This window comes from Carassius gibelio, chromosome B22 (genome assembly GCF_023724105.1).
Source record: "Carassius gibelio isolate Cgi1373 ecotype wild population from Czech Republic chromosome B22, carGib1.2-hapl.c, whole genome shotgun sequence".
NCBI lineage: Eukaryota > Metazoa > Chordata > Actinopteri > Cypriniformes > Cyprinidae > Carassius > Carassius gibelio.
Window position 1 is genome coordinate 27,813,700 of NC_068417.1, and position 27,795 is coordinate 27,841,494.

Here is a 27,795-nt window from a genome sequence, read left to right on the forward strand (position 1 = left end):
TGGATTTGATTGATTTTATTTGTAAGGCACCAGAAGCATTTCCTTACTGCAGAAATTTCCATTTATGTATAGCAAATGATTATGTACTTTGCCTGTTTTAATATGGAATGAAGCTATTTTATAACACAATTATTTTTGCACTGTTGGTGGTACAATATATATAAAATGAGGAGTTGAAAAACAAACAATAAGACTTCTATAGCACAGAATGCTTACAATGCTTTTAACAAATGGTAAAAGGCAAGCAATGAATTCTGGGAGTAGACGGCCGTCAGGGGTTTAAGAAAGAAAGGAAGGGGCGACAACCTGTTCTCAAGTGCCTCATGAGTTAAGAGTCCTCTAAAACACAGATGCATCATTCAAGACTGACACAAAAGCATCCATTTGCACATAAAGCTTTAGGTCTATGTATAACGTACACGTACAGTACACCTGCGGCCCATCTTTATAGCAAAACAGTTGGCATTAGGCTAGATCTGATTCTGTACTCTTAATGCTTATGCAGTGACCACTACATTTTCATCCTTACTTTAAAAAGAAAGATGTCAACCGAATATATTTGAGCATATTTAGCAAGCCACGAGGATAAATCCTGGCACTTCTTTCATAAAAAAAAAACTTGAAAAAAATCTAAAACTTGAGTAGATTTGTTTTGAAAGCACTACGATATCGTCTGGTGGCATTTCGTTGACATTTCTTATGTTGGCACGGTTTCAATTGAAAAACTGTGCACTGTCCCATTAAGACGCATTAGGAAGCAGCTTCACTCCTGAATCCGATATGGTTTAGCTGTGTCTACGTTATAGGTGCCCATTACAGCAACATTTGGTCCATACAAATCTAAAGAATACACAAAATCACAAGCACAGAAAAAAAGGTGTGAAAAGTCTGGTTTGTATTTTCAGACTGAGAAAATCGCGAGGATAGAGTGTGATGTGTACTTTGGCATGAAAATGCGCACAATCTATAACTAGAATACTCCTATAGCTGCAAGTAACTTTTTAAATACGAGAAGAAAAAAATTCATCTTCAAGCTTTTTCTTGATGCTTACTCCAGACTGAACAAATGATAGACGGATTATTTATTTTTGGGCAGGTCAAAAGAAGCATTTTATATATGGACACTAAAGTGACCCTGAGGGGGTTAGTGTGGACTTGCTATGGACTTACTGCCCCCTCTTGGTAGAATCACATACTACATAATACAACATGACACTGGGAGACTGAATATTCAAAACTGCAAATCTTAGCTTCAACCTTAAGTCCACTTAAGGTAACGTATTGTGCTAAAAATGTATTTTGTCTGTGTTGGGAGGGCTTACTATAAATCAGATTTATGACTTCACATACTTCCTGTTTCTGTAGTGCTATCAAAAAAAAAAGGAGGTGTAAGAAGGTGCTTCTCATTTCTCAAATACCTTATTCTCACAACTTACTAAAGAAAACAATATGACTCTTACCATGCAGACAATCAACATTACTATGAAAAATCTTTTAAACATCATTCCTTTTCACTTGGTGAGCAGGTTAGCTAGCATCTCAGAGGATTCATCTAATATTCTCTAAGACAGCACAACAGCTTCCAAACACATTAGAAATATAGATATACAGTACATTGAAGGGCCTAGTACAAATGTTCTTTCTTCTTTCAATACCGCTTATTAAGCATTTAAAGGGATAGTTCACTCTAAAATGTAAGTTCTGTCACCATTTACTCACCCTTGTGTCCTTCCAAACCTGTATGACTTACTTTCTTACGTGAAACAAAAAATGAATATCCAAGTCGCTCTTTTCTATACAATGAATGGTGACCACAGCTATCAAGCAAAATCTCCAGTAAATAATAATTGAAATCTCTAACGTTTTGCACACAAACAGCTTCAGAGCACTTGAAATATAGTACATGAGGGCATATGGATTAGTTTTTTGAGGCTTTTATGGTGATTTTTGTTCTTGACTGCATTGGACTCCATCCAATCACAACTATGAAGCAAAGTTTGCAATGATTAATGACTTAAATTTCTCTTTTAATGTCAGTTTCTCACACAAACAGCTTCAGAACATTTGGAATATAATACATGAATCATATGGACTAGCTTCTGATTATTTGTTGTTGTTGTTTTGTCCTTTCTGACTGAGTTAAACTAAATGTTTATAAATGTAGTATTTTAAGTGTTGTGAAGCCGTTGAAGGATAAATGTAAGAAATTTAAGCTTGATGGCTGTGGTGACCATTTGCTTTTATAGTATGGAAAGGAGCAGCATGAACACTCTTCAAAATATCTCTGGGATGTCTTTATCTTCATCTTTGGGATGACATAAAAATGAAACAAATCCTCATTTTAACTTGAACCGTCCCTGTAAGGTAGGATAGATGCAACAGCCGTGCCTTCGAACAATAACATCAATCCTTTAAACTCTAAATGGATTATGCCGCGGCTATGTTTTTAGATTCAAAGTTGCTTTTAGTCTCAGAGTTACTGCCTGAGGCCAAAGTGCTTTTGACTCAGTTATTGTAGATTGTAGCTTTAAAAGGTGAAAGATTTTAAGAGGAAGAGAGAAAGCGGAGGAAAAAAACAAAACAAAGAGGAATTATTACTGAAGGGTCGATGGTCCATTAACGGTCGCACCATTTGTAGACCATTTCCACAACGAGCATAAGAAATATACTATATATATATATATATATATATATATATATATATATTACATACAAGCAGGCAAGAAATAGTGTAAATAAAATAAAATCAAACATCTGTAACACAATAAAAAGGTGGATTGGTATAAATACATATAGAGAGCTGGTGGAATGAACCAAAAGGAATGACATTAGGCATGTGAACACAGTAGCAATTTAGAGGGTAGATAGAAAGATGCAAGTAGACTAGAAAATGAAGGAAAATAAAAAGGGGAAAAAACGGGAACAAGTGCCTCTGCTCTATGTGGAGCTCTGGAGGATAATCGGATGAAGGAACCAGTTTGCCGGGCGACTAGTCGGACTTGTCTCCGTCTTCCTCGCGATGGCTGTCCGAGGTCTCGCGTGTGCTCTTATCCTCCTTAGCCAGCTGGGCTTGAGAGGCCAGGATGCTGGAGAGGGAGAAGAGGCCGGAGCTGGAGGTGACGGCGGGGAGGCCAGCCGGTTGGCTGAGGCCGAGAGGCAGAGGGGTCATGGGCAACGCCAGCCCCTGCAGCTGAGAGAGCTGGTGAGCCTGGAGCTGCTGCTACAGAACACACACATACAGTGTTGTTACCCAAATAACTGATTAGTTAATGGTAACGTTCAGTTACACTTTATTTTAAGCTGCCCTTGTTACAGTGTAATTGAACATTTAAGTAGAGAGTAATTTTAATTAACTACATGTACTTACTATATGGTTAGGGTTTGGCTTAGGGTTACTTGCACGTAATTATGCATGATTCATTGTTTATTATTATGATAGTAAGTACATGTAACGTGTAAGGACGACACTTTAAAATAAAGTGTTAACTTTTCATTATATTACTGTAAAACAGTTTCAGCTCTAAAGTATGACTGGATAAACAACGAATGAAGCTGTAATGGATCAAAGTGTACATTCAAAAATTTATTTTGCATTATTTTCAAATTTACAAAGCAAATGCTGCAAATCTTTTCACAAAATAAATGTCTCATGCCAATCAAGCATGTCAAATTGAAACTGAAATTTAAAAGGGACAGAATTAACAAATTTAGAGCCATATAAATGCAATAATTACCATTAAACAATTCCTACAGAAACAATAAACAAAAAGTATTAATAATGCATTTCTTTATACATAATAATTAGACTGCCATCAACCAAGGCAGATGCATTTCCATAAACATAGCCTACTGTATATACCTGTGTGTGCCCACATGAGCCACACACACACACACACACACACACAGTTTACCCGTATGATGGAGTTCATCTCTGGTGGGGTGACCTGTTTGGCTCTCTCTATCGCCCCCAGAACTTGCTGCTGGTGCTGAAAAAGACACACACACACACACACACACACACACACAAACACATCACATCTTGTACAGTATGTTCCCACACTCATATTACTATCATTATGCAAACATAATCATGCATTTACACTATAAATACCTGCCCCTCCAAAATAATGCACTGAACCCATAGATTTAATAGTGAAATCTTTACATCCCTAGCCTGTTCACATCAGTTATGTATGCATAAATAAGCAATATCATGAATAAGATGACAAATTAGACTATCTGTGAGCATTTAAGATGAGGCGTAATGCTATAAACTACATGTTGAGGTAACACTGCTATCGCTCTTTGTACCTCTTGAGACAGGTAAGGCAAGACTTGAGCACAGATCCCATTTAATCTCTTCACAATCTCTGCCTGCAGGGAGAAACACACACACATATACTTTTCTGTTCAGCAAATTCTTCCTTTTTAAAGTCTGCTATTATAAAAAATAAAAGCTTGTTATATATAAAACATACAGTTTAAACACACACACACACACACACATACATACATGCATATATAAACACATACTTAGTTAATTTAACATATTAACATTAACTGACAATGAAAAGGAAAAAGATATGAAGAGAGAGCTCACATCTGGAAAACGTGAGTCCTGAAAAAAATGCCTCTAAGAGCTTGAGAAAAAAACAAAAAAACAAATGGAGAGAAACATGCAGTGGGACAAAGGGAGAGCCAACAATAACCCTGTTTCAATAGCCTGCTATGCTGACACTTCATACAGCATACAGAGGAAGGAGAGAGAGGGAGAGAGAGTGTGTGTGTGTGTGTGTGCATGTGCGTATGTGTGTGCGGGTGTGGGTGTGCGTGTGTGAGTGAGTGAGTGAAAGAGAGAGAGAGAGAGAGAGAGAGAGAGCGCGAGCAAGAAATGACTGCATACCAAACACTGGAATGCTTTATTCTTTGCATTCATGCCCTGTATTTCTGTCTTGCACATACTCTTCTGTGCCTGACTGACTTTTTAAAAACATATTTCACCCGTGTCACATAAAGGGGCAGGGACTGATGAATTGTGCTCGTGAGACTGGCTGCAGCAGTGGCAATGACGCATGCCTAGATTTCCACGTGCAGTCTGTCAGACTAACTAACTGTCTGCCATATACAGATCACACTATAGACATTACAAGGTTATAAACAGCAACACTTAATGGTGCATTCCACATTTTGTGGAAAATGAAGCAATTTCAATCCCTTCATTTACTTATTTATATGTTTATATATAAATGGTATATTTGTACACACACACACACACACACACACACACACATATAATGTGTGTATAGAGTAGAACAGTAGAGTAAGAACGGTAATATTGTGCTATATTACAATTTAAAATGTGTTTTGTATTTTACTGTTATAATATAATTTATTCCTGTGATGTAGCTGAATTTTCGGAATCTCTTCAGAGTCACATGATCCTTCAAGAAATTCTAATATGCTGATTTGCGGTTTAAGAAACATTATTATTAATAGTTTTGTGGAAGGATTCTTTGATGTATAGAAAAATTATCAGAGGAACTGTTTATTTAAAACTGTTTAGTAAATAATTTTTAACTTGTTTATTTATTAGTTTTATTTACTTTATTTAGAAAAGCTTGAATAATTTTAACACATCATTTCTGATTAAAGATATATAGGACTATATACTAGATTTTCCGAAGATTCTCTGATATATATATATATTAGTCTCAACTTAACGCAGTACACATAGATGCACACAGGTGCATCTCAATACATTTGAACGTTGTGGAAAAGTTCATTTATTTCAGTAATTCAACTCAAATTGTGAAACCTGTGTATTAAATAAATTCAATGCACACAGACTGAAGTAGTTTAAAGGGGTCATATAATGCTACATGCACTTTTGCTTGAACTGAAATGTGTGTTAGCAGTGTGTGTACACAACCACCCTACAATGATAAAAATCCACCAAGTGGTTTTTCTGTAATCTCTTTAAATGTTTCCCCCTTTCTCAAATTAAGCCGTCTGACCATGTGACGTCACACGGTCCCAGGCCCCTCCCACGATTGTTTGATTGACAGAAGCGTTTCAGCACAGACTTGGCTTGTGTCTTACCTCTGCTCTGAGTGAGCTGCCATCAGTCCGAGATGCAGACGAGCATAACTCATAAGTGATTAAGGAATTTTTTTTGTTGGATTTTTTAATGAACATAGCAATAGTCATTTACTCCCGACATCTGAGTGACTGAAATCGCAGAGGATTAACTTACGTTTGGAGAAATGAAAGAAATGCGCCCTTGATCTACTTAGATGCGTTTATGTTCGCGCGAATCCTTCATGATCCAGCCTCCAGCAGTGAGTATAATGTATTTAAATTAATAATTGAAAATCACCTTTCCTAATAATGTGCTAATTAGCAAGTTTCACTATGAATGTGGCTAAAGTAAACCGCCTTTCAGAGAGCAGATCTTAAGAAAGGGGCGGAGTCAGCAGAGTTCATTAGCATTAAAGGAGAATCCCACAAACTAGCCCATTTTGAAAAGAGCTGTTTTTGACAGGGTTAAAAAAGGTGTTTTTTTACACTAAGAAATTTTAAACTATGTTACAGACTTTTCATTAAGAACCTAAAGAGTCATATCAACTTGGAAAATTGGCATTATATGACCCCTTTAAGTCATTCAATTAACAAAAACCCACCAATTCTCTATGGGCTTCAGGTCTGGTGAGTTTGCTGGAGTGTCAAGCACATCAACACCATGGTCATTTAACCAAATTTTGGTGCTTTTGGCAGTGTGGGCAGGTGCCAAATCCTGCTGGAAAGTGAAATCAGCATCTTCAAAAACCTGGTCAGTAGAAGGAAGCATGAAGTGCTCAAAAATGTATTGGTAAACGGGTGCAGTGACTTCAAAAAACACAATGGACCAATACCAGCAGATGACATTGCACCCCAAATCATCACAGACTTAACACTGGACTTCCAGCAACTTGGGCTATGAGCTTCTCCAGCCTTCCTCCAGACTCAAGGACCTTGGTTTCCAAATGAAATACAAAACTTGCTCTCATCTGAAAAGAGGACTTTGGACCACTGGGCAACAATCCAGTTCTTCTCCTTAGCCCAGGTAAGATGCCTCTGATGTTGTCTTTGGTTCAGGAGTGGCTTTACAAGAGGAATATGACAACTGTAGCCGATTTCCTCGACAGGTCTGTATGCCTTGACCCCAGCCTCAGTCCATTCCTTGTGAAGTTACTCAAATTCTTGAATCGATTTTGCTTGACAATCCTCATAATGATGCAGTTCTCCCGGTTGGTTGGGCATCTTTTTCTTCCACACTTTTTCCTTCCACTCAACTTTCTGTTAACATGCTTGGATACAGCACTCTGTGAATAGCCAGCTTCGTTGACAATGAATGTTTGTGGCTTACCCTCCTTGTGAAGGATGTTAATGATTGTCTTCTGGACAACTGTCAGATCAGCAGTCTTCCCCATGATTGTGTAGCCTAGTGAACCAAACTGAGAGACCATTTTGAAGGCTCAGGAAACCTTTGCAGGGGTTTTGAGTTGATTAGCTGATTGGCATGTCACCATATTCTGATTTGTTTGAATAGGTGGGATTTTGTTAAATGTGAGCCAAAATCATCACAAGTTTCAAAATTTGAGCTGAATTACTTAAATGAACTTTTCCACAACATTCTTCGAGATGCACCTAACCTATATAGCCATGAATAAACCAATTTTCTTGAGATGTTAAGGCATAGTTTGGTACCACACTGACACTTCTGCGTATAGTCAGTCTCAACTGAAGCACCAGCATTCAATAATGCTGAGGAAAAGCAATGAAGATGGAAATGTGAGCGTGTAAACTGCCTCTCAGGGATGTGTGTAATTCGTCAGATTAGACAAACTCACCTGCTTGTGCATTTCAATGTTCAGCCCATAGGACATCTCATAGTACTGCAAAAAAATAAATAAAGCAAGTCAGACATGAACACGCTGCATTACAGCTCTAATACACAGAACTGAACATCTAGTCTAGGACCTCAGCGTAACGTGTGCAGGGGTACTGGTGAATAGTACGTGCTAAAGTGTAAGCTTCGCTCATCATCCACACGTCTACAAGCAGCACAACACAACCTTAGCCGCTAAGCAAGAGCAGAGAGCATCAGTGATGGAGCCAGAGTTGGATCAGGGTCGGCTCTGCCAAGCAGCAGTAGGTCCCTAAAGCAATTACCACCCACGCAGAGCGGACGCCCACCCTCCCCATCTTCCAGCGGGTGCGGACAGAGCGGGGGAACCCGATAGGCTATTAGAGGGAGGGAGGGCTGGCTCTCTGGCTGATGCGCGTGAGAGCAACGCCGCACAGATTAAATGAGATTAAGCCGCTCGACGGATCAATTAGAGGCGGAATATCAGACGGCAACACGAGGCCCGGTCCGGAGACAACGAGGTTAGAGAGGAGGGGAGGGAGTATCATCGGGGGGATGGAGGAGAAGAGAGAGCAGAGCATACAGACAAAAGAAAGAATGGTAGACAAGGTGGAAAAGGAAGGGATGGGGGTGGATGACTAGGGAGGAGAGGAAGTCAAATCATACAAGATGGAGCCAGAGGCATCACAGCCAAATTTAAACTGATAGATTTTTGAGGCAAATGGATTTAGAATGCAACTTCTTAAAAAAAAAAAAACTTGCATTTTGGAAACATAAGTTACGCAGTTATTGAAAGTAAAATATTTACTGAAACATTAACTGAAGTAAAATATTTATTGAAGTAATAGAATAAACCCCTATCCGAAATGCTGAATCTCTGACAATTTTCAAGCGACAGTTGAAAACTCTTCTCTCTCTAAGCTACTTGAATAATTCACTGTAAAAATAAATAAATAAATAAATAATTAAAACAAGTCTCACTTTATTTATTCCTTCTCTTTCTAGCTTGCAGTTACTTGAAAAATGTGTAAAACTTTTAAAAGTTTATTAAAAGCACTTCCTGTGTCTGTTTGCCTCTTTAAGAAGAATCACTTTATGTATCCTACAATTGTAAGTCGCTTTGGATAAAAGTGTCTGCAAAATTACTAAATGTAAATGTATTACACCAAAAAAATATAATATTTTATAATGTCATATTATATCTATATTATATATATATATATATATATATATATATATATATATATATATATATATATATATATATATATATATATATATAAAAAACACATAAGTTTGCACACTGCAGAAACTAGGATTATATTTCGTTCAAGAAACTCCGATTGGAGAAACTAAATTAGCTCCTACAATTCTGTAGGAAATATCAGTACGTTGATTCACCAAACAGATATGAAACACCTGCTACCCGGCATTTTTTTAAAAAGCAGTGTAAACATAACTACTTCTTTTCTCAGTCTTGATGATTACACTACAAGTGATACCACTACACTACACTTTCAGTTGCGTAAAATGTGCATTTATATTCTATCTCCGTTATCATGAAACCTACGACGAAAACAAGCTCCGAACATGGTGCCCTCCATTCACCGGTGGTTGATGATTGTAAATGCCATGAATAAAGATGGTGCTGTCGGCCGCCTCAGAATTTCTACTGCGACTGAAACCAGGAAAATGTCCCGAGGGAAAAATGGGTTCTTCAGGAACAACCCTGCTGGCTAGTTCCTAGAACTACATGGTGTGAAAGCACCTAATATAATATAATATAATAGAAAACTGGAGAAAAAAATAAAAATAAAATACAGGCATACTAAGAACCTAATAAGAATAAGAAGTTGTTTGTAGTTTGCAAATATACTAAATATAGTAATAAAATATATAAATGACGATCAAATTTTAAGTAAATAAATAAAAATAGGTAAGTAAAGAAAATATAACTTCCTTTAAGTTACTAGAATACCAAGTGAGCCCAGCTACGCCACTGATGTCCCCTCAAAAAAATAGGTGCATGGCGCCTCTGGGTGGACAGGAGGTACAGAATGATAATAGAGCAGCAGCAAAGACAGTGCAGAGTCAGACAGAGAATAAGACACAATGGAATCTGACAGGTAAGGGCTAGGTCAGTTTCTTGCGGATGTGAATATGTTCAGGCACATCTAGCCTAAGGCACGTCCCTCTGGAGGAGAGCGCGTTCCGTGCAGACATACCATGATATAATGACGTTGCATTTCTGACTTCTCACTGGCCAGCTTGTCACATTCGAGCTTCAGACTGGAGAGAGAAAAGAAAGACTGGTCAATGAAAAAAAAAAATTGTAGACACTAGACATATATTATGCAACAGAGGCCAAGGCTTCAGAATGCTTCAGACATTTTTTTTAAGATTACAGGCTTCACAATTCCATTATTATGTAATTTAATGTAAATAAACGATTGAATTTTAAGAAAACCATACAAACATTAAAGGGGGGGGGGGGGGTGAAATGCTATTTCATGCATACTGAGTTTTTTACACTGTTAAAGAGTTGGATTCCCATGCTAAACATGGACAAAGTTTCAAAAATTAAGTTGTACGTTTGAAGGAGTATTTCTGTTCCAAAAATACTCCTTCCGGTTTGTCACAAGTTTCGGAAAGTTTTTTTCGAGTATGGCTCTGTGTGACGTTAGATGGAGCGGAATTTCCTTATATGGGTCCTAAGGCACGTCTGCCGGAAGAGCGCGCGCTCCCGTATAGCAGAGCAGAGAGAGCAGAGGCATTCAGTGATCAGAGCGAGAGCGTCGCGAAATGTCACAAAAGAAGTGTGTTTTTGGTTGCCAGGGCAAGACAACCCTGCACAGATTGCACTTTCCACATGTACAGTTTAACAGATTAACAGAATATTGAGTGAAAACGAGCATTTCACCCCCCCTTTAATTTATTATGCATCACATCTATAGACTCATAAATAAATAAGGGTCACTGATTTTTAGCCAGTCAAAAAAGCCATCTGGCTGACAATAATTTTGTATTATTATTTTTTTTTTTTATTAATTTGTGATGATTTTGGGTGGCACAGTTTGAAGAAAGCAAAATCGTGGACCTAAGCAAAATTGCAGAAAATGATTACATAACATTTAGTCTGTTGATTAATTTTGTGTTAAATCAACAGGGGTGTAAAAAGAAAAATGTCTCAAGGATTATTATTTTAGGGAACATTTAATCACTCAAATATTGTGTGAAAAAATTAATTGGATACAATTTCGGAGAATATATAAAAAAAATATAACAATACTCAAGTACAGCAATAAAGTGAAATTAATCGTATTTTACACCCCTGTAAATCACCCAAATCAGGATCCAAAATCTGCCACATTTAAGAATCGCTAAAATAATAAAATTAAATAATTTACCTGGACAAAATAAAAATGCCAAGAGAACATTTTATAAGTCAAATATTTGTGTTATAAATTACAATTTAACAGAATATTGGCCTCACTTCTTTATATATTAAATGTATAGATTTAAACTTTTGTACACACACATGCATACATATATATACACATACATATATGTGTGTGTGTTTATATTTATTTATTTATATTTATATATATTTAAGAAAAAGTGTCAGGACAGGATTTTCATACAATATTGACTGGAATGGAACCCGAACTTCCCACATGAGTACCACAGCCAACTGTGCCTTCAGCACGTGTGCAAACCCATGCTAAACCCCAAAAATACCCTTGATTATGCTTTTTCAGTATGTAGGAAATTGAAAAGGAAGTTCCATATGGAAAAATATCTAATCTATATATATATAAAAAAAAAAAAGTGCCACGACATACTAGAGGTTTTTGTTTTGTCGCCGTATGACAAGCATTCTGTCTCTTCATTCCTCTCCAGTCTGCTGCTTCCACTTATCCCAAAAAAGGAAGAAAAAAAAAACTGGGCTGTTATGACTGTGTAACATACATTGGGGGTTGTCATGGTGACCATCCTCCCTGCTGCCAGGCTACCTGTGATTGGCCATGCAAGCCACTGATTGGCCGAGGCCTCCTGAAGGCTCTAAAGATGCTCTCAGAAGAAAAAAAAGACGCCAAAAAAACGACACATTGATGGAGTTTTATTGCCGCTTCTTTCCGCCTCCAAATCGCTCCTGCTGTCATCCTTATTTTGATTTATGTATTCCCTGATCTATTTATGCATTTGTACCAGGGAGCGACAGCTCGGCGAGGCTCTGGGGAGCGCCTGCAGTACATTTCCTTTAAAAGGCTGAACACAGCACCAAAAAAAAAAAAGCCCTTGTCTTTTGAATCTCAATTGAAGTCAATGGCGGCGAATCCATGCTCTGAATACACACACAGAAAAACGTGGGGCCTATTCTTCTGTGAAGCAGGGTTAAATGAGGGTTTGCTCGTTGTCATGGGAAAAGGGAGGGAAAGACATGTTGCCTTAAAGACGGGACAGTAGCAACGTCTTTGTGTCTTTAAAAGAGTCCTCCGTCTCCGTCTACAGGAGTCAAGGCATTAGACGGATCAGATCACAGTAGCTGCTCCGTGTTAATTGCCAAGGGAATGAGGCACTAGGGGAGCTCGTTAGAAAAAAAAGAAAGCCTGCTAATAGTGAGTTTGGTCACATTGGTTTGTAAAGGACCTCCTTAAAGAAACGGTTCGAAAATGAAAATTTCTGATTATGTGCTGGCCGCTCTTTTATAATATAGTCTGATTCAAGAGCAAATCACTCTCATGAACTTGTTATTTTAAGGGATCGCACAAGAGACTCACAAGTATGTATCAATCTGATGATTCCTTTTAACATTTGACTTGATAAATCACCAGCCATTCATTTTGGATGTGTAACTTTCTGGTTGCTATTTTCTACTATAGTCGGATTCTAGAACACATGAGCTTTATTGAATCACACAAAAAAGAATCATGAATTATGGGACATTGAAATTCCAACTAAAAGCCCGGATCAATTCAACTGAACTGAATCTGTAAGATTTGTGAAAAAATAATTCAGACTAATTCTCATGAATGTATCAAAAAAAAAAAGTCAGGATTATCTTTGAAAAATGACAAATTTTTGTCTGTTCCTTGCACAAAACCACCACATGATTTCAGAAGAGTATGAATAAACAAATAAATTATTGAGTAAACTATTAATATGAACCAATTTTATGATGCTTTCGAGGCCTTTTGAAGCTGTTGTAAAAGAGAGTCCACGGAACACTGTTACTGTTGTTAACCAAAAACTTTAAACATTTCAGTAAAAAAAATAAAAATTAGATAAACTTAAATTTAAGTTTTAAAAGCAATGCTTCGAATTTTTATTTTTATATTTAAAAATTGAAATTCTAAAAATGCTAAAATTTACACTTATATAAATATAAATAAACATCTGACAAAATTGATAAAACAAACTTCAATTTAAATGAAAACTGAAAACATAAAAAACTAAAGCTAATTTAATATATTAATAAATACCATAATGGTTTTAGGGCTGGTGAAATAAATTGATGCATCGCAAATGGAACAATTTTCTGAATGCATCGCAATTCTTTCTTTAGTTGATCCTGAGCTTAGTTTTAAACAGCAGATGACACTGCATGCTTTAGAAACAGCCTTACTCTGCTCGCTTCCAAATCCTTACACACACTTGAACCTAAAATAATCATTTATAAAATACGAAAAGTTTGAAGCGAATTTCAAGTGTGTTCACAGTGGGCTGTTTTTATTTTAATCTCGCGTCGTGAAAGCATTTTAAGCAGAGGTGAATTTACAGACTCAGCCAAACACACAAGCGCTCTTCATCACTCTTCTTCACGAGCGTTTAAGTGTGCGAATAAAAACTAGAGTAGAGCGCCACCTGCTGTTAAAATCTAAGTTCAGAATCTATTCAAGAGACAATCGCGATGCATTCGTAAGATCTCAGAATCGATCCATGAATAGATTCTGCACTGATTTATCTCGCAGCCCTGAACGGTATATAAGAAATACTACAGTAAGGGGCCGTTCACATATCACGTCTTTTGCGTGCTCAAGTTCGTTATTTCCAATGTAGGCACGCCATCCTTTCCTGTAACAATGTTGAATCCTTTCCTGTAACAACGTTGAAAGCTCTGCCAAGATGAAGGAACAGCTGATCATAGCTGTATATGGATTGTCATTTTGAAATAAATTTAGTAGCAGAGCTACTGCGAGCGATTTTTAGTGCTGCAAATCCATTTATCCTTTGCTGAAATTTCCGCGTCTTCATGGAGAGAGCGCGTCATTGTTGCTTAGCAACGGCAGATGACTCAGGAGCGCTTCTGCCAGAGCGCTTTGGAAACAAGGAGAAAGCGGTGCGCCTAGTGCTTTCCACGTGTTTTTAGGCGCAATATGTGAATGGCCCCTAAAGCTGCCAAAGAAAGAACATCAAGTTTGAAACAATGTGGGTGAATAAATGACATTTTTAGGTGAACTATTGCTTTAAGGTACTGAAAATGCATGCGTGTGTGTGTGTGTCTGTACCTGTGGTATTGTGCTTGAAGGAACTGGAACTCGTCCTTGATGCGGTCGCACGAGTCTGACGTCGTGAACTTCAGCTGCTGCGATGAAGCCTGGAATGAAAGCAATTTACGCTGGTCAATTGCATTATTCAGAAAATGTGTCTCGCAGCATCATCTGGGCATCCGGGGGAAGAACCAGAGCTGCCGTTGCAATGCCAAGACCAGAAGAATCCGGCCAAAACAGATGCGGCTTTCTAAACACAGGGAATTTGGTAATCAAGAGTGGATTCAAGTGTACGGTATAAAAAGCAGCAAATGAAATCTCGAAGGCTTACTGCGACATTCAAAACTCATAATTTAGAAAGCGTCTGTCATGTCTGGAGCGCGACGCCACCCAAGGTTTTTGAATTACATGTATTTCGCTTGCAGGTGAGCTTATTTCCCCAGTGTGGGGGCCACACCTGTAGGGAAAATGCAGATGTTATTGGAACTGTTTTGCGCTTTTCAGGTTGGATTTTTCCTAGACTTGGTGATATGTTGGTGGTTTTCCCAATAAGCATCTGCCACACTCTTATTTTGATGAATGCAGGCCTTCCAGCTTTCAATGTAATTCTTGTAATGCAGAAATAAATAAATAAACAAACCAGGAAGATCTCTGCTGTTACCAATGTTTTCAGAGTCTGGCTACTGAAAATGAACACTCGAAATTACCATTTTGGTCTTTTTGAAAGTAGAACTGATATTTTCCTGAGAAGGATTGGTGTTTTCTGGCTAGGATGAAGGTTGGCAATGAGCAAGCTTTTTGATATTTGGACCTTTGGTCAAAGCAAGGAGTGAATTAACATGTAATTTATTGCATTTTTCTTCATTAAAAAAATATTTATTTTTCTTAAAAAAAAAAGTTTTGGTTTAGACCACATTATAGAGTCAATTTTTTAAATATTTTTTAAGTATAAATGAGACACTATTATAGTTTTTATTCATATTTTGAATTCTTTTAATTTTCCATTTTAGTTTTATTTAAAGTGTTAGCAATATCTGTTGAGTGCTTTATCCATTTTATTATATTTTTAGTTTTTAAATATCTACATAGTTTTTTTTATTCATTTTCATTTCAGTTTTTACTTTTATTTACTGGCAACTTGCTGAAAAAAGTTTGTTAACATTTATATAAATCAAAAAAAATTCCCTTAGTTTTCGGTTTGTATAATCACACTTTTGAATTCAACAATATGACATGTTAAATTTAATTAAATACAATAATAGAAATTTAGAACCGAATTTATTCTTATTATTTCCAGCTTCAAAAGATTTTAAAATTTAGATTTTAACAGTGGATTTTGGCTGGTTAGCTAGCATATTTAGTATAAAATAAAACAAATGTTAATAGTAATATAATATAATATAATATGATATTATTAATAATAATAACAACAATAATAATATTTTGTTTTCATGTTCGATACTATATAGTCCCATCAATACAGAGAAGCAAAGATAAGAAGAAACACACAAAACAGACACAAATTCAGACACTTGTCATCCATCAGCATGCAGGACTTGGTTGTTTTTTGGGGTTTTTTTTTATTGGCCGCTCTGATCTCTTCTGAACAATAGAGCAGCTGATTCATCATGTTATTTTCCAAATTGCGAACCTGTTCTTGACTCCTTTCGAGTGTTTGCCTTTTTCCGTTTAAAAAAAAAATCCAGAGCCACTCCGCGGGTGAGAGCTCGACGGATGAAATTCTCAGTGCAAGCGGACCAACTTTTAACACAAACTGTGTACTTAGCCCAAGCGCTCTGTGCTTCGCTGCATATGAAAGAGAGGCTTGTGTCAACAGCGAGCACTTAGTGCCCAAACAGTCAATCTTTTTCAGACGTGGCTAACAGTAGCCCTCACATCTCTGCGTGGCTACAGAAGATACGGTTTCCTTAGGGAATGCTGGGGAACAGGGCTGACTGGGAATGTGTTTCGAGTCGACGACTCTTGGTGGAGCGTCCGGCGACGGGGTGTAACGTACACACAATACTAGCTTTCAACAGCGGCCATGTTGACCTGCTTGCTACACCATAACGTCATCTGGACTGTTTAAGCAGGCATTGAACACTTAGCTGTTTGTCAAACAGAGAGAGCACTTTAAAACTGTGGTTAATACATTAATACAAGTGTGCTGAAACCGATTTACATTTGCTGTGTGAATGAACAAGTGCTTATGGGCCCTAAAGAAGTTAACAGTGAGCAGAATTGAGCGTCAGCAAAGAGATTGATTGACAGGTGATCTGACCAATAATAACGATGAATCCATCATCTTGAAAAATAAATCAGACAGCAGAGCAGATTAACTTCGGTGGACACTTGAAAATAGTGTGTACTAATTTCTTTCCACAGTCAAAATAAATCACGTTATGATGTTCATTCATGTTTATTTCGTGCTTTGTTAAGAAAAGAGGACAATAGTACGAAGGATACCAAAATATTGTTTTAAGTGTGAAAAAAATAGCAGAAGTAGCACCGACATTCAAAAACAAATGGACTTGTGAGAAGGCTCCTGAAATAATCACGTCTTCACTTTAAGTTTTCATTTAGTGATGAGGGAATTTTTGCTGGAAAAAGAGCAGGAGAAATAACATGCAAGTGTCTCAGAGCTGGCAAAAGCTATGAAAAGAGTGACGCTTCATCTCACAGGGTATGACGCAGCTTGCAGAAGTGGCATGCATGCTTGTTGTCACCACTAGAATTACCTACTGTAGCAAAGCAAAACAAACTCATTTGACCGCTTCCAAGGCCCATATTTACAAAAAAGAGACTGCATAAACACATTTCATTACACAAAATAATGTTCTTTTTAGCAACATCATATGACCCCTTTAAGAAAATACATGTGAGGTGTTAGTGACTGTTGCTACATCCGACAAGCCATGCCTCTCTCACTACACACCATGTTCACGAGCAGTAAAAAATACATCGTAGAGCAAAGAGGACACTGACAGACATGACGGAACTAGTTACTTCTGGTATGAAACAATGTCTCTGCTTTAAAATGTAGTCTTTAAAAAAAAAATATTAAGAAACTCAAACAATAAATAGCTTTTTGTGGCTTTTAAATGTGTCGTGGCAGGTGGCTGTATTGCCTCAGTGAACCAAACGCCACAAAATAAACATGAATGAACATCAAAGTGTATATTATTTTGACTGCAGAAAGAGGTCAATACACAATTTTTAAGTTTAGTTTAGTTTAAGTTAATATACTTTCCTTCTGTCTGATTTGTTTGTCGGGCAAGATGGCGGACTTGGTGTTATGATTGCTCAGTTCGCCGGTCAATCAAGCTCTCAATTCCACTAATAAATGGAAAAAATGTCATGATAATGTCTATTAACATTAGCATTGAAATAAAATTATGATTTTTTTTGGCTAGATGAGCTAAAGAATCACAGCTTTTAATACCATTGCCGTCATATTTTATTGCAAATTTGAAATACGCAAGTGACTCATTGCTCTATTCTACCAATTGAGCAACCAGTTGGCTTTATGGGATTCAAACATGCAACCTTTTGGTTACCAGGCCAAATCTTTAATCACCGAGCTACACCCGCCTTAATAAAGTGACGGAAACCTTCAAGGTTGTGAAGCTTAGTCTAATGATTTTAAGCTTTAGAGCAAATCCCATATTCACTTAAAAGAAAACCACACACAGGCGCACTCATGCAGCACAAGCCAAAATATGGGACAATCCCTAATTTGACTCTGCTTCTGTGCACTTCTCCTTTGAGATGCAATTAAACCATTAAAAGGCTTTATACATTGGTGGGCAAATTGTGATTCTTTTGTGGCTAAATGGGATTCATCATTCCCATAATTTACAGTTGTGCCTCCCACCCCAGCGTTTAACAGAAAAAGAAATGTTCTAGAAAATTCTTTCAACTTTAATGTTGGTAGTTTTTCCCCCCCATCCCAAGGGATAACATACAAAAGCCCAGATGTAGTTATCTGAAGAGGAGAAGAGAGTCTTTACACTTGAATTACAGTGAATGTGGTTCGGTAAAATGCCATCCAAACCAAGAGGTACTAAGATCACTACAGCAAATCCTCAACCCCAGTCTTCCTGTATCTGATGCTATGTTTGGAATAACATACTATTACTCTATTTCTGCAGTATACTGTATACTGTGCACAGTATCCAAACAGAATACACAATGGACTATTATGGATTAGCTTAAATGTGCAGTACATAACAGTACATGCTGTGCAAAGTACTGTATCCAACAATGCAATTTTCTCAGCTTGAACCTCCATTTCTTCTTATTAATTATTTAATCCAACAGGACTCCAGACTGAAGTCCTACAGATGGTGGTAGACCTTTAAATAAACCATTATTATTAGTCATATTAGAGTACTTTTTGCATCAAAAGCTCCATTTACCAATTTAGCTTTTGACATATAAACACATACATTTACTGGTAAAGCATTGGGTTTGAGTTCGTTCTAAAACTTATAGAAAATTTGTGGAGGTCCAGCATAATAGGGATGCATCGATTCGATACTCGGGATTAGTATCGAATCCGATACTGGCATTTTCTGTGGATCGGGTAACGGTCAGACGAGACCGATCCAAATCTGATATTGTGCGTATACTATTCTGTGTTATTGTTGAGCCCCACGAAAGGCACAAAAACGTTACAAAGCACCAAAACATTTGCGTGCACATATTTCAAGTGTCCTGAAGCTGTTCCATAGTTCAATGTGAGGTACAGATTAATATTGAAGTCATTAAATTCAAGTTCACATAAACTCTTCTTTCCGTTGCGGCTGTCATCCTCCATTCAGCAATTCAACTGCGTGCTGCGTTTGCTTACTACAGTCAAAACTATGAAACTCTCTTCCAGAGCGCACAGTAACTGAGGTTTAAACATGTTCATAGAAAAGGCTCATTAAACTAAAGCACACATTTAATACACTATGTATCAATATCTCTTCCCTTTGTACTAATGATGTCTGGTTCGCAAACGAATCGTTCGATTTAACCGGTTCTTCTCGGACTGAATCGTTTGAAACCGTTCATGTCTCCAGTAAGCATTAATCCACAAATTACTTAAGTTATTCACTTTTTACACTGACTGAACTGCTGTGAAGAGAGAACTGAAGATGAACACGAGCCGAGCAGCTTGTGTGTTGTACTAACTTTTCTATGTGGACTTGGAAGTCTGTGCAGATTGCACACTGTGACTCAAGTGTTGTTTCAAGCTCGTCATTCTGTGCACAGGATGTGCATAAGCACTCTGTGCTGCTCTATATTGGGACCTTTGGTATTATAATACTTGTCTGCCCAATCAAACAATATTAATCATCTTTCTTGTTCTGTCCCATCTATCATATGTTGCTGCCTTTATTACTGTGCTATACATTTGAAAGAAACGTATTTTAGATTTCTATATAAATGTATGTACTTGTTTTTACATTAATGTATTTTACAACAATACAAAAAGCAATGTGTATATTTTACCAGATTTTAGACTTATTCACTTTTATTTGTAAATAAAATAATTCACTAGATTTTATCAAATTATTGTACACCCGTGATTTTTCTAGAATCTAGAGTATCTTTTGCTGCCGAATTATCCACTAATCTAGTTTATTATAGTATTTTTTATTGTTGTGATTATAGATTTTTTCATTTTCTTATTTTTCATTAAAATGAAGTTGTTTAAACAAAGGAGTGATAAACAAGTCAACACAAGATTAAAAGTAGTAGTTTTTTTGTAGAAGATTAAAAATTCTACATTGCTTAAAAAAAAAACTGTGCTGGTATCGGATTGGATCATTATCGGCTGATACTCAGAATTTTTGGTATCGGATCGATTACAGTATTGGATAAAAAAAAAAATACAAAAAAAAAACCAAACCAAACAAAAGTGTGTAAAATGTTGAACTCTCAGGTTTTTATAAAGTTTGACTCACTTATTCATCATTTCGGTTTCTGACAAAGGTTTGTAACAAGATTTCTGTGCTGAAAAAGATGTATGGCAATACATGACGCATGTACGACATGACGTAATGTAAAAACTTGATGATTTAACAAGACATGCATTAAACAACCTTTACTTAAAACCTGAATCCACATTAGACTTAAAGTATTGTGTTTCTTCACAGTGGCTTACGCATCATAAAGGGGGGTGAACCGGAAGCCACCCTGCAAAATAATAGTGGTAGCTAATCACGTTTGGGACAGGAAGTTGATTTTGATGATTATCTCTTTGCCTATTGCAAACCCTCACCCCCTTGCACTTTGAGAGAAATGGTGTTATCCCACTTCCCGCTCCAATCCGTCCTCATCGGGTCGTTTGAAAGGGGATTATTCACCTTTTATCACATCAGGCGCCGCATGCACCAAACACAAGCTTCCTCTTGCTGGAAAGGCCAACGGTGGCAGTCAAATTACAGACAAATAGCTGTCACACGGCATAAAGGATACACAACACAGCAGGAGGGGGGTAGTGAAAATGGGAATGTCAGTCAAGAAGAGAGCGTACAGCACAGTGGCTCACGATTGGAAATTAAAAGCAGGAGGGTCAAGGTGATTGTGAGATTACAGGTAGAACAGTAGTGATAGTGATTGATGCCATGTTGGTAAAGAGCTCGACACGGGTCAGAGACTCCGGAAGACAGCCGATTACTCCCGACCCTGTAACAAATGGTGTAGCCATGGGAGGAGAGCGACTGCCCACATAATGACCCTTTGGAAAGAACCCTGCAGACTTATGGACTTTAGTTCAACTTAAATAAGGCCAGACTGGTTGATTAACATTCAGCTGATGGTGCCAGTGTTATTTATTACCTATTAAAGTATTATTTTACCTTTATTTTTATTTCAGGTAATTTAATACTTCTACTTTTATTTTAATTTAACTTCACATTTTTAATTTCTGCTTTATTTCAATTATTAAAAAGCATTAAAAAAAATGTTAGTTAAGAATAGCAACACTAATAAGAGTTAAATACAACTTATGATTCATCAAATCATTTTTAAACGCATCTTTCTTTTAGCTAGTTGTAAAATAAAAATACATTTTCATTTCTTTTAACTTCAAATTAAATAAAAGCTGTGTAAACATTTAAATTAGGTCTGTCAGTGGATTAATGCTGCGATTAATCGCAAATACCCTAAAATTGAACAAAAACACAGAATATTGTGTTAAAATGTAGCACAATAATAAAATGTTGTATGTTCTTCTTGACAAAAACAGCAGTTGTGTGATATTGCTCTCACTGCTCGTGTGAGATTACTTATCATTTGATACGAGACAAAACTTATATTTTGCCCCAATATCTTGAATTTTAGGGCATAATGGAGTTGTTGCCTTGCATCATATTTGTTAACAGTCAACTGTATGAAATGTAAGATGACACACAGGTCTGGGGGTAGCACAGTGTGTTAACTGCATAAAAAAATTAATTGCGTTATTTTTTCATAACTAATTAAAGTTAAGATGTTAATTTGACAGCCAGAATTTAAATATATATCAGTGATTATGGATGCTCATTTTAACTGGTCAACCGACCGTGTGAGAATTTTGACCAATTATTACAATTAAAAAGTTGTTTTTTTCAGCAATTTATCAAAATATCTAAAAAGGTTTGCTGCATGGTTAAAATACACTACGCATATAAAAGAAAATTGATTTTTAGAGGAAAAAAAATTGTCGCATTTTGTTATTTCTTTCAGAAATAGACCTAATGTCGACGCAAAATGTTTACAAACATTATAATAAACACTAGCCGCGTTTCCACTGTCGGGCTAAAAGCAGTCGTGCTAGTGCGTGCCAGGACCAGTCACGTTTCCACTGTCACTTCCGGGGCTTGATACTGCCTCGTCGGGGCTTCCTCGTGGCCAACGGTCAGGGTTTTTTGGCCCGACGAAAACATTGGGGCAAAGCAGACCAGCTCGGGCTAGAGGAGGGGTTATGAACAAAGGTGGAGTTTCTCAGAGCTCAGCGCTGCGGATCATTTCAGAAAACTAACAGCTATAACACCAGCATTAAAGACTTTTTAAAATAAGTTGAGCTCAAAACTCACTTTCAAATAACGTGCTCCAATGTGGATTATAATCACTAAACAAGGTAGAAATATTTATAAGCGATGTAAAAGACTATGCATGCTAGGTATTAACGTTACCATAGTAAACATGGTAAATTTGACCGTTTGAAGGAATCAGACGTCAGCTTCTTAGCTTCTCTATAACAATAGTGTATTTATTTAGTAACTTATATTATCTGTCATAAGTCTCGTCTCGAGAGTTTAGCTCCACATAGCCTATGTCATAAAAATATTATAATGTTTTTTGTTCGGGAGCTTTTATAAAAAGAGAGAAATTATCATTCCTTCTTAATGTGACGTATATGCTACTGTGCTATAAAATTAAATAAATAAAATAGAAAGCGCTGCAGGAAAAATAACTGAAATGAACATCCCGAATAACACTGATCACTGCAAAAGGACACAGTGAGCATGTGATAATTTTGCACTGAAGGCACGATGAGAAGAAGTGAATGAAGAGTGGCAATCATAGCCTTTGGTTGTGGAGGTGGAAGCGATGCAGGAAGGCTTCTTTAGCCTGTTGTGTATGTCGACAGGCAGGTCTGAGCGAGGTGCTGCCACATTAAACAGTCCCCCACCAGGCTGCTTTGTTTCATACCGCTGCTTTACTCTGGGGTGCAGCTTTCCCACAGCACAAGTCCATCACTGCCAGAGAATACTGATGCAGCACGTCTGTCTCAGCGCACACACAAACACACACACACACACTCAGAAACATGTGTGCAACATACAAAGCCTCTAAGCCACAAGCAACTGGCAAAAAACCTGTGCTAGTAAAAATAATCCTGCAACGCAATTATCCCAGCACGCGTCCTTCACACCAAAGGCCAGGAGGAACACAAACAGTCAGACAAGCTAATTAAGCCATCCGCGCCTCGTTCTTTCACGATGGTACAGGCCGAGCCTATTCAAGGAGGACAGCGTATTGTCAGCGGCTCTTCTGAAATGGCCTGAATTCATCATGTAAAAAAAAAAAAAAAAAAAAAAAAACAACAGGGAAATAAAGGAATTGGTATCACCTATGTGCACGTTTTTTTCCTTGTCCTCTCCACGTATGCTTTTCAGTCCAGAAAGGTGTTTGAAGACCTATTTGTGATGCTAATGAGCAGTTATGCCATCAATAACCAAGACATCTGTTTGGTATTGTGTGCACTACTATTCCTACCTGCAGAAATGAACACTGAATTTGTTGATGCCTATATATAAAATATTCAGCACAATTTTATTGATCGAAGATTATCCATCATCACATACACAATACAATAGATTATATTATATAATAGACAATAGATTATATTTTATATACTAACATTACATATTACTTTTGAATATTGATTTAATTGCTTAGGCAAGAATTGCAAAAACTACATTTATTTGAAGATTTTCTTCATTCAAATTATATTTTTGTTTCATATATGTATATATGCATGTGTGTGTGTAAAATTAGAAGTTAAACAATAGATAAAATAGTGCTAATTGCATAAAAGTTTGCTTATATATATATATATATATATATATATATATATATATATATACACACACAAATAAATATACACAGTACACATACATATATTATGTTAAATTCATTTTGAAATGTGATTAATTGCAATTAACTGACAGCACTAGTATTAAATATACAAAAATTTACTATAGAATCAGTCTAGTATATAATATAGGTTATAAAAATAGGTATAAATTATATTATAAAATATATCAGGTATAATAAAATAAAAATAGAAAATAAAATAGGTATAAGTTATACATTTATGTATATGCTAATTCTAGAAGGCAGATTCAAACTTTCACAAGTATACAAGCTTGAGAAGTCTTTCTTAAATCCATTTTTTATCTTAGCATGACAAAAAAGGTAGCTTGCAATAAGTTTTTCGTCATGCATGCATGAGCGTGCAGGGGATAAATGGTGAAGTGGGCCTTTTCCCATGCACGTATGTGTGTGTGTGTGTGTGTGTGTGTGTGTGAAGAAACAGAGTTTATTTAATGAGCAAGATGTGGGACAACAGGGATTATCCGCCGCGTTGAGGGATTTGGGGAGGGAAAGATGGAGGTCTGTCCTGCTCACTCAAGCAGACTTAATAAATCTGCTCCGAACGCTCCACCCAAAACATCAGGTCGAGGGCAAAACACACACACACACACACACATTGGTGTGCATACGTTTCTGTGCCAACTCTCGCTTCTTTTTCCAGCCATTACTGCAACAATGGCTTTCAGAAGCGACTCCTTGAAAAGCCACAATCAATGGCGCACTCCAATTCACAAATCCCCACCATTATGACATCACTCGTCTGGATCTGGATTCAACAAACAAAATGGAGGACAAAACGCTATTAAACGTCATCAGACGCACAAAGAAGTCAGATATGGTTGCAGGTAACATTCATGCAATGTTAAATGAACATAACAGCTGGATCCGTTTGGGATGTGTGGGGTTAAATCCATAATCTTTAAACTTTGTGTGCCGGGTCTTAATACTCTAATTAAGGAAAAATTTCACCAATATTGTTAGATGACCTTGAAAAGGTCTTTCCTTGCAGGAATCAAAAGGCTGCATGTGCGGCTACACCGAGGTGGACAACTGAAGTCATGAAGCGTTCAGGCTGGTCAGAGTAAATACCTTCTGTGTAAAGTCTGGTCAAAAGTCGTTGCTATGGAGTCACAGCACCATGGCAAAAGAGTAGCACCAACTACAACCGGGCTCACATTTTCACATGTTCCCTGTCGGGCATTCATTATCAGCAGAAAAGGAGCCGTTCAGTTCACTACCTCAGCTCAAACACCTGAAAAATATGATTTATATATTGCTGGATGAGATTTTTATCCAACAATTGGCCTAACGCATAGGAGTTTCAGATGTTCAAGTCAATGTGACATCAAAATTGACCCTATTTATTTCTTTAGTACAAAAGTGAAGAGTGAAGTCAGACATACAAGAGTTCACAATTAAAAATATAGGTTAAAACGAGTGTAAAGTTCTTTAAAAGGAACTCTTAATATTAATATCGCTTTCACATGATGTCGAAAAAGTTATTTTGGAAAAAAGATTTTCAAGGATAATTGAAATGTCAGGTGGTTTAGCTATCAAGTAAAGTGCAATGGCATTTTCAATTTTATTTGTCAAGGTCAAAAGTCTTTTTTTACAAATATAAAAAGTATTAATAATTAAAAAAAAATCCTTCAGTTTTTTTCATGCCACATGACATTTTACAAACTATAATAACCCTGCCTTCTCATTAAAAGGTCAAATTATGTTAATTATATTTTATATTATGCCAAATTAGAGACTTTGTGAACTGAGAATTGTGCAAAAATGTTACTCTTGAAAAGAAAACCTTTTTTTCCATCATTGACCCATATGTTTCTGTCCTAATTGTTCACGGTTAATCACTGCAAGTCAATTTTCAAAAAACTGCTCCACCTCCCAAATGACTTTCCTTTCTGTATGACATCACCAAGTCCACTTTACACAAGCCAATCAAGAGCCACCCTGCATTTCTGCTTACAGAAAATTCAGCTTCACTCAAAAAAAAAATGGCATTTTTTGATGCAAAATGAGTTGTGGATGCCATTTATGTTGATTTTTAAAAAGGGGCAGCGATTAAACGTTACAAAATAATTCTGCAAAGCAAACCAAATCATGTTGCTCAGCGGCATCTAATTCATTTCCAGCCATACGCCTTTAATCAAGAGCGGCTAATCAAAATATCTGTCATATTAGCTCATTAATCAGCAACAGCCTGCAAGAAACTTAACATGTAACGAGTTATTGCATTCAAACCAGTCTAGGAATACACTTTTAATGACTTCCAGCGTTAGTTAGGCTGATTATGAAGCGACTCTCTGTGTGTAACTCGATCCATAAACGAGTTCATAAGCAGCGATACTACAGACTCTCTCTACTCTGGCTAAAAGATCAAGGTAGTGCGCAAAACACACCTCGTATTCGCTGCAGGGAAAAAACATCTTGCACAATGCAAATTCATGTCATTACAGATTTACACCTTGGGTTTTTTGGCAAAAGTCTTGCTGTTCTTACAAAAAAAGAAAAGAAAAAATAAATCAGCTTGTGTTCTTGAAAAAGTGAGATTGTAGTGTTAGTTAACATCAATCTTGGCACCCCATTGGCAAATTAGAAAAGATTAACAGAACCTGAAAAGATGTCAACGTAAACACGAATTTGGTGCTTAAACATCATAAATTCATGCTTTGTTGTAAACTACAGAGTAATACACGTATATAAATGTGTAGTAGAATAACGTACCAGAATTAGGAGGTTTTGAGACTGAAGTTGCATATATTAATACACAATTCACCAACTGTTAAATGTCACAGGCGCACAACATCTTACATTGTTTCCATTTGCAACACTGCCACATCACACATTAGTGGATTTTACTGTGAAAACGTGTAGTTTAGAAAATATAAGAGGTTAAAATGATGATTAATATTTAATCTTCGCGGTAAGTTTCAGCATACACGCACTTGCACGGATGCCTATGCTAAGCTCAAGACAGCTAACAACATCAACACAGCGCCAGGAAACCGCTCGATTTACACTCACCGAGTGCCTGGATTGTGGAAACATCATGTCAGTTTTGGTCTTCGGGGTCTTGCCTTCTCCTCTTCGAAGAACAGGGAAGCAGTTTGCTCAGCAGACGGTTATATTGGTGTGTGTTTTCTTTGTTCCGTCGCTAGCTGAGGCTCCTGGACAGCTACAGGCAGCTCGCGCCGCTGCTATGTAATAAAGCAGCCTGATGTGTGCCGCACTGAGCGCGCTCTTTAACACGCAGTCGGCATGGAGAAATAATGATCCGTGGGCGATTTGCTGGAATCTGTCGGATTGATATGGTGTCTTTCCTGTCCCCTTTCCACGTTGGGAATGAGCGCAGACAAGGGCTGGTGGTGTATCTCTCCTCGAGTGGCTGACTGAGCAAGAGATGAAGTGGAGTTTGGGAGCTGATAGCTGCTGCTGCTGCTTTTTCTGTATGCATGCCATTTTTTACTACATATTTATATAAAATATAATTACACTAGTAAGTAATAATCGTTTTTCATCGAAACATACATTTAGATGAATAACAACTTTGCTACTATTAATTAACATAAAACCAGCACCAGTAAACAGAATATATACTGTATGTATATATATATATAATGTGTGTGTGTGTGAACTGATTAATTTTGTACAATTTAAATATGTAAAATTTATTAAAATCATTATATATATATATATATATATATTCTACTATATTCTATAAATATTAATAAATATTCAGATATTTGTATGTAT

The 27,795-nt window shown here is 36.9% G+C and overlaps 1 protein-coding gene across 2 annotated transcripts; it reads right to left on the reverse strand.

The window, feature by feature from the left end:
- LOC127987007 (TLE family member 5) lies at positions 1–27,464 on the reverse strand. 2 transcript variants are annotated; one of them, XM_052589274.1, is made up of 7 exons: positions 27,067–27,464; positions 14,416–14,504; positions 10,132–10,195; positions 7,890–7,934; positions 4,312–4,374; positions 3,912–3,986; positions 1–3,217 (listed from the first exon to the last, which is right to left on the reverse strand). In XM_052589274.1, the coding sequence occupies exons 1-7, from the start codon at positions 27,091–27,093 to the stop codon at positions 2,990–2,992; spliced, it is 591 nt and encodes a 196-aa protein (XP_052445234.1). In that variant the 5' UTR covers positions 27,094–27,464; the 3' UTR covers positions 1–2,989. The 2 variants fall into 2 exon arrangements, with proteins under 2 accessions (XP_052445234.1, XP_052445233.1); XM_052589273.1 differs by having other exon boundaries at positions 1–3,220; positions 27,067–27,458.
- Between the last annotated feature and the right edge of the window lie 331 nt (positions 27,465–27,795).

Coding starts and splice junctions, on each gene's coding strand:
- LOC127987007 (XM_052589273.1), bottom strand. CDS start 27,093: ATGATGTTTCCACAATCCAGGCACTCG. Junction 10,196..14,415: donor CTTCAAGCACAATACCACAG/GTACAGACACAC, acceptor TTCTCTCTCCAG/TCTGAAGCTCGAATGTGACA. Junction 4,375..7,889: donor ACATTGAAATGCACAAGCAG/GTGAGTTTGTCT, acceptor TTCTCCCTGCAG/GCAGAGATTGTGAAGAGATT.